Source organism: Bos grunniens, chromosome 3 (assembly GCF_055505025.1).
Source record: "Bos grunniens cultivar Pamir isolate PY7600 chromosome 3, Bosgru_T2T1.0, whole genome shotgun sequence".
NCBI lineage: Eukaryota > Metazoa > Chordata > Mammalia > Artiodactyla > Bovidae > Bos > Bos grunniens.
Window position 1 is genome coordinate 1,660,267 of NC_141167.1, and position 11,042 is coordinate 1,671,308.

Below are 11,042 nucleotides of genomic sequence, written 5' to 3' on the forward strand. Positions count from 1 at the left end.
TGCAGAGTGGAGGTTTAATGGGACAATGGCGGTGACCCCGAGCGGAGGTCCCCCCGGGGGGCCCAGCTCGAACCCCGGGGCTCCCGGGCCTCTCCCAGCAGGGGGGCTATAAACAGCACCGTTGCCCGCCTCCCCGCGTGTTATTGCTGCCCTGGCCCCGGCCTGGGACCCTGAGTTCCCTGAGGAGCTAAGGCTTTCCGGGGCCCCCTCCCCAGGGACATCCACCGTCTCTGCGGCGCCCTGTCCCCCACGGGGAGAGCGTGGGCATGTCTGCGTCCTCGTCCCTCGGGCAGGGACCGAGGGAGGCTGCCGGCCCCGGGGGCGGGGGGCGGGCGTCCAGGGCTCCGTGGAGGCAGGCGTGCGGGGCGGGCGTGGCAGCCCAGGCCCTCCCGGCAGGCAGGCAGAAGGCACAGTGTGGCGGTCACCGTCGACCCAGGGCAGCGCCTGGCAGTCAGTGTTGAGACAGGAGGGCCCGCAGTGCAAGAGCGCTTGGGGTGGGGTGGGGGGACGGGTCCACAGGCCTCGGTCGGCCCTGGAGAGGCCCCGGCAGAGCCCCCCAGCCAGGCCTGGGGCCCAGAAGGCACAATCGTGGTGTCTGGGAGGCGAGCGCTAGGCAGACACGTTGACGTCCCTGAGAGAGATGGCGCTGCTCGGGGCCTCATCCCCGAGCAGCAGGCCCGGCTCCGAGTCCGCCGCGGCCCCGCCTGGCTCCGCGCCGGGGCCCAGGCCCTGCGACAGGATCTGCTGGATGGTCCGCCGCAGGTTGGGGTGCAGCCGGCCCTGCGTCTGGTAGAAGACCTCCAGGGCGAAGGACTTGAGGGCGCCGGTGCACAGGTCCTCGTACAGCGGGATGGTGTACATGCGCGACATCTGTGGGTGGCCGCCGGTCACGGGGCGCCCTTCCCTCCCCTCCACCGGCCCCCACGTCCTCTCCTCCCCTCCCCAGGAGACTTGGTCTGCAGGGGCCCTGCCAGGGCACAGGCCTGGGGATTCAGTGACCCTTAGGCCTTAAGGAGCTCAGACGGCCCCAGAGTGCACGCCCTGCGGTGAGACCCCAAGACTCTGCTCCCGGCTTCACCACTGGCCTTGGGCACAACCTCCCTGAGGTCTGCTGGGGTCTAGACCCCACCCCATTCTCTGGGCCACCCAGCCTGAGTGGCCGGGTCAGCGGAGGGCAGGGGTTGCCCAGCCTGAGTGGCCGGGTGGGGAGAAGGCAGGGGTCGCCAGCCTGGGTGGCCGGGTGGGGGGAGGGCAGGCCTGCGTGGCCACACCTGGCTCTCCAGGAAGCGCCGGACCCTGTGAAGGTCGGGGTAGTAGTCATTGCGGACCACGATCTGCAGCCAGCGGATGCGGATCTCGGCGTTCATGGAGTCCAGCAGTGACGAGTAGCACTTGGATAGGCTCATCACCACGTCTGTTGGGGCCACAGCAGGTCAGGGCCGGTGACCACCGCCCCCTCCTCCCACCCCGGCGGCTGTGGCACTCACCCTGGGGCAGCGGGGACCCGTCCAGCAGCCGGTCCAGGAAGAGCGCCGTCTGGAAGGTCCTCCACTTGGAAATGTCGATGGCGCTGGCGGAGGCGGCCGCCTGCTCCAGGGGCTCGGCGGTCCAGAGCTGGAAGAGGGCCTCCACGGGCCGCGTCAGGCTGGATCCCTGAGACAGGTCCGGCTCGGCCAGCGGGGGGCCCGTGGCATTCAGCCAGCGCTCGAACTCCAGCCCTGCAGGACAGACGCCCTCCTGGGTTCCCGAGCAGGCATGCCCGGGAGACTGCAGACCCCGAGGGTGTGCCTGAGGGAGACCCTGCCAGGGTCTGGGAGCCCCAAGGGCGGGGGCGGCCTAGGGAGGCGGGAGTCGGCTGCAGACCCTGCAGGCCATGGCGGCTTCCGGGAAGGGGGCACAGAGCACCGGAGCCAGTGGCCAGGGACCCCCTGCCCGCCCGCGCCTCCCGGGCAGAAACAGTGAGATGCCGTGAGCCCACAGGCGGAGGCGCGGGGTGGGGAGCACCGCCCTGGGAGAAGGCTATTCCTGCTTTGGAGCCCTGGAGCCTGGGCAGCTGTAGGGGCAAGTCCTGCCATCCCTGCCCCCCAGACCCTTGGAGCACTTCCCAAACCTTCCCCAACACAAGGTCCCCAGCCCACACCTCATTGCGCTACCATAAACGCTGACTCCCCTTGAGATGGCAGACCCTTCTCTGCTTCAGCCTAAGCCTTGGACTGGGGGCACCCTTGCGAACAAGCCGGCTGCCTTCAGCCTGCTCTGAGCCAAACTTCCCTCTGCTCCTGGATCCTGCCCCAGGCCCGCTGCACAGTTTCCAAGGCTCTTTCTGGAACTGCCTATTCAGCTCTGCATGTATGGGTGCTCAATCGCTCAGCTGTGTCTGACCCTGTGCAACCGCATGGACTGTAGCCCGCCAGGCTCCTCTATCCGTGGAGTTCTCCAGGCAAGAACACTGGAGTGGGGTGCAGGGCCCTCCTCCAGGGCATCTTCTCGACCCAGAGTCTCCTGTGTCTTCCACGTTGCAGGCATTCTTTACCCACTGAGACACCTAGCCTAATTGCCACCTCCTCCAGGAACTCCCCGGGGCCGCTCCGGGCCAGGAATCGCGCTCTCCTCTCTCTTCCTTCCACGTGGTACAGCCTGAGTTCCACGCCAATGAGTGACGGCAGCTGCCGGCCAGACAGAGCCCCCAGGCCCCGTCCCACCCCCGCACCCGACAGGCTGAGGGTGGGCCGGTGAGGACACACAGCCGGTGGGGGCCTCACCTGCCCGGCAGTCCACGCTCTGCTCCTTCAGCTCTGGGAAGAAGGCCAGGAAGGAGTCCAGTAGGTCCTGGGCCACCACGCTGGTGAATTTGTACTTCTCCACGTAGGCCTGCGGGCGGAGTGGACTCAGCAGGCCCGGGTGCGCCACTGTCCCCCTCCCCCCCCAGCCAGGCACACACCGCGGCAAAGGGCCCAGCACACAGGGGTCTGAGCAGCAGTGGGCAGGGCCAGGGCGGGCGCAGGGGCGCCCACGGCTGCCACAGGGGCCTGCCAGGCAGCCGAGGCTGGGAGGTGGGAGAGCCAGGAGCCCGGTGACAACCCCGCTCATGGCCCCCACCCCGACCCCCGGGAGCGGACTACTTACTCGGAGGAAGTCGTCAAAGCGCTGCGGGTCCCCGCAGAGCTGGGACAGGTAGTACACGAAGCAGTAGCCCTTCTCGTAGGTGAACAGGTTCATCAGGTGGCTGGGGTTCACGCCTGCAAGGGAAACCGCGGCTCTGGGAGGCGCTTTGAGCCGCCCAGGCCCCCAGGGGTGGGGGCGGGATGGCGGTGGGGTGCTGCAGGGCAGGGGGCACCGAGGGCCCCGCCGCTCACATCCAGATGCCCCGAGAGTGTGTGCGTGGGGGGGCCTGCCCTGTTCGGGGGCCCTCGGTGGAGACCTCAGGTTACACACTGGGGAGATGGGTGCTCAGTGCCCGTGAGAGTCGGCGCAGGCTGCGGAGGGAAGCCTCCCTGGCCCGGCCTCTGCAGAGAAGCCTCGTGGGGATGCAGGACCCCCCTGGGCTGGGCGGGGGGCCTGACGTCTGCAGGTGACGTGCGCAGGGCAGGGCAGGAACAGGTACCTGGCTCCAGCTTGACCTGCAGCTTGCTGACTGGGCTGTCCTCTCCGAGGAGCTTCATCTGCCTGTGCAGGGCGTCCAGGCGGAAGGCTGTCTCCAGACAGGTAAAGGCCGCACCTGGACAGGCGGGAGCGAGGCCGCTGCCCTGGCTGCTTCCCGCCCTGGGCCCCACCGAGCTGCCCCCGCGGGACACACACACACACACACACACACACACACACACACACACACACACACACGGAGCAGGGACCGCAGCCTGGACCCAGCTCCGTGCATGGTGCCCGCCCCCACCGGCCCTCCCTGGTGCGGGCACCGCGCGCCCCGCCCCGCCTGGCGCACCGTGGGTCTCGGTGGTGATGCGCCGCTGCGCGTAGGTGGCCAGGCCCTCACTCAGCCACATCTCCTCCCAAGTGGCGTTGGTGACGGCGTTCCCAAACCAGCTGTGGGCCACCTCGTGGATGACGTCGATGACCAGGAACTCGTCGCTCTCCAGGATGGAGGAGATGATGAAGGTGAGGCAGGGGTTCTCCATGGCCACGATGGGGAAGGACGGGGGCAGAAAGACGATGTCATACCTGTGGGGTGCCGGGGTGGGGGGCCGCGGGTGAGCCTTGCCTCCTGCCGCTTCTCGGCGGGCTCGGGGAGTGGGGAGGGGTGGGGGGCTGGTGCACGTGCCCTCTGATCCCTCTCACGGCCGGCCGGGCTAGCAGACGTACCTGCCCCACAAGTAGGGCCCGTAGAGCCGCTCGGCCGCGCTCAGCCACTGTTCCACCGCGCCCGACAGCTTGCTGGTGGCCGTGGGCAGGAGACACGGCTCAGCCCACACGCGGCTCCTGCAATGGGGGAGACGGTGGGCGGGGCCCCCCAGCCCCAGCCCACGCCCCCACCGGGCCTTCCCTCTGCTTCTGGGCGTGAAGGCCGCCCAGCCCGCAGGCCCTTGGCTCCATGGGCCGCGCCCATCCACACGCCCTCTCAGAGCGCAGCAGGTTTGCCTGCAGAGGCACTGCCCAGAAGGAGCAGCACAGGGCGCCGGGGTGCGAGCAGCCGGGGGAGGATGGCCCCTGGGCAGTGACAGTTAGGCAGGGGCAGGGCTGGCCCCACCACGCGGGGCCATACAGGGTGGCCTCGGAGGCAGGCCACACACCGGGCCCTGGCAGCGTCTCCTGAGCCTGAACCCCGGGCAACAAGCAAGAGGCAGGCCTACCTGGGCCCGATGTCTGCGGGCTGGAGGTCCCCGGCCACGAGGGCCACGAGGTAGGCGGGCACGGGGTGCTCCATGTGGAAGCGGTAGACACCCTCCTCCTCCACGTAGGTGCTCTGCGTGGCGCTCATCAGGACCTGCACCCCAGATGGGGCCTGCGTCCCAGGAGGCCCCGCCCATCAGGACAGCGTGTGGGAAGCCCCACGCCCCCGTCAGGACAACCCCGTGTCCCCGGTGGGGACCCCACAGCCCAGTCGGCAAGCCCCATATCCCTGCAAGAAGCCCCACCACCTGGGTCAGGCAGCCACACCGCTAGGGACCCTCCCGTCTCTGTCAGGGACCCCCTACGCCGTTCCGGGAGCCCCCAGCTCCTGGCCTGTACACCTCTCATCCCAGTTGGGAGTGGAGGTGGGGCTGGGGGGCTGCCAGGAGCCTTGGGACCGGGCCGCTCTGCCTGCCCTGTCCCTGTATCGGCGTCCTGGGGCTCAGGCCAGGTCTAGGACCCCGACGCGGGCAGGGTGCGCGCCTTCTCAGATGGCCGTCTGGGTGGCAGCTGGGGGGCAGGGCGTGCTGCTGGGCGCTGACCTTGACCACAGCCGAGTAGGTGCACTTGACCGCGGGTGTGTCGAAGCATGGGAAGAAGGAGCGGTTGCAGACGGAGTGGCCCTGGGTGAACACGAAGGGCTTGGCGCTGCCGTAGGTCAGCTCTGGGTCCAGCCACCAGATCTGCAGCAGGTGGTGGGCAAGGGGTCAGCTCTAGCCAGGGAGCCCTCCCTGGGACAGCAGGCCAAGCCCTCCTGGAGACCAGAGCCACAGGCCGATGGCCCTGCCCCGCCAGGGAGCCGTCCCTCAGGCATTCCAGCCCACCACTGCCCCCAGCCTGCCCAGACCAGCTCAGCACTCCCGTTCTTAACACCACCAAGCATCCTGATGTCTCCAGGAAGGGTGGATGGAGGCCAGGGCCTTCCCAACCCAACTGCAGCCACTTTGTGGGGTCCCGAATCTGTCCCCCACATCCCCTCTGCTGGGACAATGTGGTCACTGAGGCCAACTGGACGGGTCTTCAGTGACCAAGCGCACACAGGTTCCCCCAGGGCCGTGATGGAGGGCCCCCAGCCCCCTGCAAGCGACAAGCCCCAGGATGGCAGCCACAGCTGCTTGCCGCTCGGGACCCCAGACCCAGGACCGCCACTGGGGGCTGTCCGTGCTCAGACCCCAGGGGTGGGGGACCCCAGATCCTAGCGGATGTCTGGGCCTGCAGGGCTGCCTATCCGGTTCCTGCAGACCAGCCAGGCCCCTGTCAGCCTTCATGGACTTCTACAAGACTTCTTTTTGGCTTCTATGTCTCTGTTCTCTGCCCATGCAGAGCCTGCGACAGTATCTTCCTTTTCTGCTGACCCGTAGGGCTGCCCCAGTGTTCGGAAGGCCTGTCTGGGGAGACTGTTCAAAAATGCAAACTCCTGGATCTGACCACAGAGTGCTGGGACCTAGGAACCTACATTTCACCCCCTACCTCCACCCCCAGGTCCTGGGACAAGCGGCCCCTGGCTCACGCTGGGGACAGGTCCCCGCGGTCAGGCTGCTGGGGACAGGGTCAGGCCAGCAGGCTAGCCTGCTGCGGGCCCTGGTTCCACCACTCTCCGACCACTCTGCTGGTCTTAGACGGACCAAACACATGGGCTCCAAGGTCAGGGAGAAGCATAGCCTCTGTTTTCACGGCTGTGATGGGAGCCGTGCCCGCCAGCTGTCAGAGCCCCAGAAGGCCCCTGGCAGGCATCAGGGGCCAGGCGGTCAGGGCAGGGGCCAGGCTGGCAGACAGCAGGGGCCAGGTGGGCAGGGCAGGGTCCTGGTGAGCAGGGCAAGGGCCAGGCCGGCAGACAACAGGGGCCAGGCAAGCAGGGCAGGGGCCAGGCTGACAGGCAGCATGGGCCAGGAGGGCAGGGCAGGGGCCAGGCTGATAGGCAACAGGGGCCAGGCGGGCAAGGCAGGGGCCAGGAGGGCAGACAGCAGGGGCCAGGCAGGCAGGGCAGGGCCAGGCTGACAGGCAGCAGTGGCCAGGTGGGCAGGGCAGGGGCCTGGTGGGCAGGGCAGGGGCCAGGCCGACAGGGCAGGGGCCAGGTGGGCAGGGCAGGGGCCAGGCTGGCAGACAGCAGGGTCCTGGTGGGCAGGGCAAGGGCCAAGCAGGCAGGTCAGAAGCCAGACCAGCAGGGCAAGGGCCAGGCTGGCAGACAGCAGGGGCCAGGCAGGTAGGGCAGGGGCCAGGCTGGCAGACAGCAGGAGCCTGGTGGGCAAGGCAAGGGCCAGGCAGGCAGGGCAGAAGCCAGACCGGCAGGGCAAGGGCCAGGCTGGCAGACAGCAGGGGCCAGGCCGACAGGCAGCAGGGGCCAGGCGAGCAGGGCAAGGCCAGGCTGGCACATCTGCAGAAGCTCACAAAGGGGTGAGGTGGCAGCTGGGGGCTCCTGGGAGTCATGCAGGAAGCCCGCAGGTGTGTGTCTGGCCTAGGCTCTTCCAGATCTCTCCTTGATGGCTCCTGGCCTGATGCCTTTTCGTCACCCTGTCTATTCACATGCCACGGCAGTGACGGATGGCACCTCCTGGGGCCTCACAGAGCTCCTTGAATGTCGTGTTTTTGGGGGGTTACTGTCACAAATGTGCGGTCCACACAGGGACCCAGGAACCCCCATGCTCGGTCCTGAAAGCACCCCTGCGGTGGAAGGGTGCTGTCTGGGCTGCCCAGCCTTCCCGTCGAGCCCCTGGGCGGATGGCGCACCATGTCCAAAGCCCCGCAGAGCCTGTGCATGTCTGCGTTGGGGACACGGGCCAACCTGCCGGAGCACCCACCAGTCCCCTGCGGCCTGAAGCATGAGAGCCGATTCAGGCCCCTCGGTCTCCCACTCTGGCAAGTCTGTCCCTCTTGCCACCCCCAGGGAACAGTCCTCTGAAGACCGGGTCACACGGAGGCCCTTGGTCGCAGTGCCAGGCTCCGGCAGATGCATAGCTTGGCATGTGCTCACCAGAAGCTGCCCCTGTCTCCAGGCAGGGACCCGTCCCTGCACAGCTGAAGGGAGAGGCTTCCCTGGTGGTACACAGTCCCCTGTCCCCGGGACCAGAACCTGGGGGCTCACTCGGTCCGGGGCTCCTAAGGGCTCCCCTGGCACCAGCTGGGAAGCCCCGCCGGCGCCTGGACAGGACTCAGGGGACGGCTCGGGGAGAGCCGGGCTGGCCCCCCTCTGCAGGTGTCGCGGGCGCAGCGCCCCCAAGAACGCCCCCCTAGGCCGGCAGCACGGGGAGAGGCCGCCCGGAAGCAGGACTCACGGCGGGGGCGTCGGTCGAGGTGTAGCGCAGGATGACCTGGAAGGGCTGGTGCGCCTGCAGCTCAGGGGGCAGCGTGACGGTGAGCGAGGAGCCATAGTCGGTGAACGGGTCCACCCTGAAGGCCAGCGGGCAGCAGGCGGGCTCCGCGCCGGGCGCCTCGCAGAAGGCGGGCAGCGGCGGCGGCGGTGCGGGTCCCGGCCCGGGGGCAGCGAAGGCGAAGGCGCAGGGCGGCTCGGCGGCGGCGGCGGCGGCGGCGGCGGCGGCGGGGGCGCGGCGGAAGGCGGCCGAGTGCAGGCGCAGGGCCGGGTGCGCGTCGAGCACGAGCGCGCGGGGCGCGGGCCGCCGCGCGCACAGCTCGAGCACCAGGCAGCCGGCCAGCTCGCGCGCCTCGGGCCGCAGCTCCAGGCCCAGCTGCAGGTGGCGGAGGCGGAAGAGCTGCGCGCTGGAGGCCGAGGCCACGTCCAGGGCGGGCGGCGGCTCGGGCGGCGGGCGGGCGGGCGCGGCCTCGGCGCCGGGCGCCTTGCGGCAGCAGCACTGCGCCGCCATGGCCGCCGCGCTAGGTGAAATCCATGGGCGGCGGCCGCCCGGGGCCGCGGGGAGCGGGCGAGGGGCGCCGGGTGCCGGGCGGCGGGGCGCGGGCACAACAGGAAGTCGCGCCGGGAGCCGCCCGGCCCGGCCCCGCGCCGTGCGCCGCCCCGCTCCGGCTCCGCTCGGCCGCCGCCGCCGGGGGCGCTGTGCGCGGGGAGACCGGGCCGCGGGGGACGCGGGGCCGGTGCTCCGTGCGCGAGGGGCCGGGGCGTCCGCGGCTCAGTGAGTGGGGAGACCCGAGGAGCCGAGGGGCTGAGAGCGCGGCTGGGGGCCGTGAGCCCGGGCGCAGTGCGTGGGCCCGGGGCCGCTGTGCGCTGGGCTGCGACCGTGAACCAGGTGCGATGCATGGGGCCGGAGCAGCCGCAGTGTGCAGGTGGCCGAGGCACGGGGCTGGAGGAAGGAGAAGGCGCGGGGACCCGGGCGCGCTGGAGGTTCCTCGGTCACCCACTGATGGGACACTTGTGTCAGGGAAGTGTTACTCGTCCGTTCCAGAGCCTCAGGCCCGGAGAAAAATGCAATGATTCCCATCAGACTGGCCTGCTCCCCTGTGAGACCAGTGGTCTGTGCTTTGAGCCATGTGAGGCATGCTGGTGGCTCTGGAACCTTGAGACTGTACCCTCAGATGTGTGAGGCTTCTTAAATTGAAATTAAATAGAATTAGAAGTTCAGGCCCTCAGTTGCACTGGCCCCATTTCAGGGTCTCCATGTGTGTTTGGAGGGGCGTGTCAGGCTAGTGGGGCTTCCTCGGTGGCTCAGTGGTAAAGAATCTGCCCTCCAGTACAGGAGATGCAGGTTTGATCCCTGGGTTGGAAAGATCCCCGGGAGAAGGAAATGACAACCTACTCCAGGGTTCTGGTCCTGGAGAATCCCATAGACACAGGAGCCAGGTAGACGACAGTGTGAGGTTGCAGAGTCAGACACGACTGAGCAAGCGTGCATGCATCAGGCTAGTAGCACCATACTGGACAGAGCAGGTATTTCATCATCACAGAAAGTCCTGCTGAACTCTGCTCCCTTCAGGGCTGTCCGGGCCCTGGAGGATGAATGTTTAGGAGGTGACTGCTGGGCAGTCACAAGATCTGGCCAGCCTGTCATTCCACTCTCGCCCAGGCCTGTCCATAGCCTTGGGCCCGAGGTAGGTGGCTGGAGATCAGCGAGGATGCTCAGAGACCAGCATTGGGTGGGTCTCAAAGCCATGAACGAGAGGGACTGCCAAGGTGTTCTCCTATCATCGTGGGAGAATTCAGGTCCTCAGGGAGCCGGGCTGTTTTGGCCTGGAGGCCCACCCACCTCTTTCCCTGCTCCGTGTCTGTGCGGCACAGCTAGGGCCTGACTTGCGCTGCACTCGCCCTCGATGGCGTCCCTGGAGGGTGTTTAATCCTTCTGGACTCAGTATCTCCATTTGTCATGCGTGTGATCCCTGGGGGCTGGGGGGGCAGGGTGGAACGGCCAAGCTGAGGACCCGTGTTCATGGAGTCGGCACCCGCACCGAGGCACCTCTTCAGCTTGCCCCATATGTCACTTTAGCCTCGGGGACACAAACTCACCAGCCACTTAGAGGAAGGGGTTCAGCCCTGCATCCGAGACTCAAGACGGGGGATACCTGGGTCTGATCAGTCCTCACTGCCTTCAGGGGCCTAGCACCTGCCCGGAGGCCGAGGGCAGAGAGTTTCAGACGGCACTCCCGGCGTGACCAGCCTTTCGGAGCCATCCTTTCCCCTCTCCCGGCCAGTGGGGCTGGGGCTGGAAGACCATCAGGGACTGCGTGTGGGCACCCACACCGGCCTGCCCTAAGCACCTGCAGGCAGGTCTGCCAGCCCCCTGCACAGGCTAAGTTAACCTCAGGGGGCTTCTTGCCCTCCTGGTGCCCTGGACTTTGGGAGCAGGGGTTGAGTCTCAACTCTTCTCTCCTGGAGGGCCCTGGGCACCTCCCAGTGGCCTGTCCTGTACACAGGACAGTGGGGTAGGTGCAGGCGTGTAGGTCTGGAGGAACTGTTACCACTCCTCCCGGGGCTGTGCCTTCCACCCCAGATTTTTATAAGGAACCAACACAAGTCAGTCTGGAGGAGCAAACAGATGTGTTTTGCAGCACTAAAGGCAGTCCACCAAGGCATCTGCGCACTGTGAAGGACACAGTGGTCGTCTCCGCTCTCCACCTCGTCCCTGTCCCGCGGAGGACGGTGCCTTCCGTGTCGGGGTCGGGGGCACTGCTTTGCTGACAGAGTTCCAGGGTGGGTGCAATGTACCCTCCTCCCCCAGTCCACCTGCGGGAGAGGAGCCGGAAGTTGGGACTGCCAGAGGCTGGGGTTTCTCCCATAGGAATTTTCATACACCAGC

The 11,042-nt window shown here is 68.0% G+C and overlaps 1 protein-coding gene across 1 annotated transcript; it reads right to left on the reverse strand.

Annotated features, from left to right (window-relative positions):
• Window positions 1–8,797, reverse strand: RNPEPL1 (arginyl aminopeptidase like 1). Its single transcript, XM_086375050.1, has 11 exons — window positions 8,118–8,797; window positions 5,388–5,528; window positions 4,806–4,957; window positions 4,318–4,434; window positions 3,941–4,176; window positions 3,605–3,718; window positions 3,127–3,239; window positions 2,763–2,871; window positions 1,488–1,718; window positions 1,272–1,414; window positions 1–870 (listed from the first exon to the last, which is right to left on the reverse strand). Exons 1-11 carry the CDS (start codon window positions 8,661–8,663, stop codon window positions 610–612), a joined length of 2,163 nt encoding a protein of 720 aa, XP_086231176.1. The 5' UTR covers window positions 8,664–8,797; the 3' UTR covers window positions 1–609.
• Between the last annotated feature and the right edge of the window lie 2,245 nt (window positions 8,798–11,042).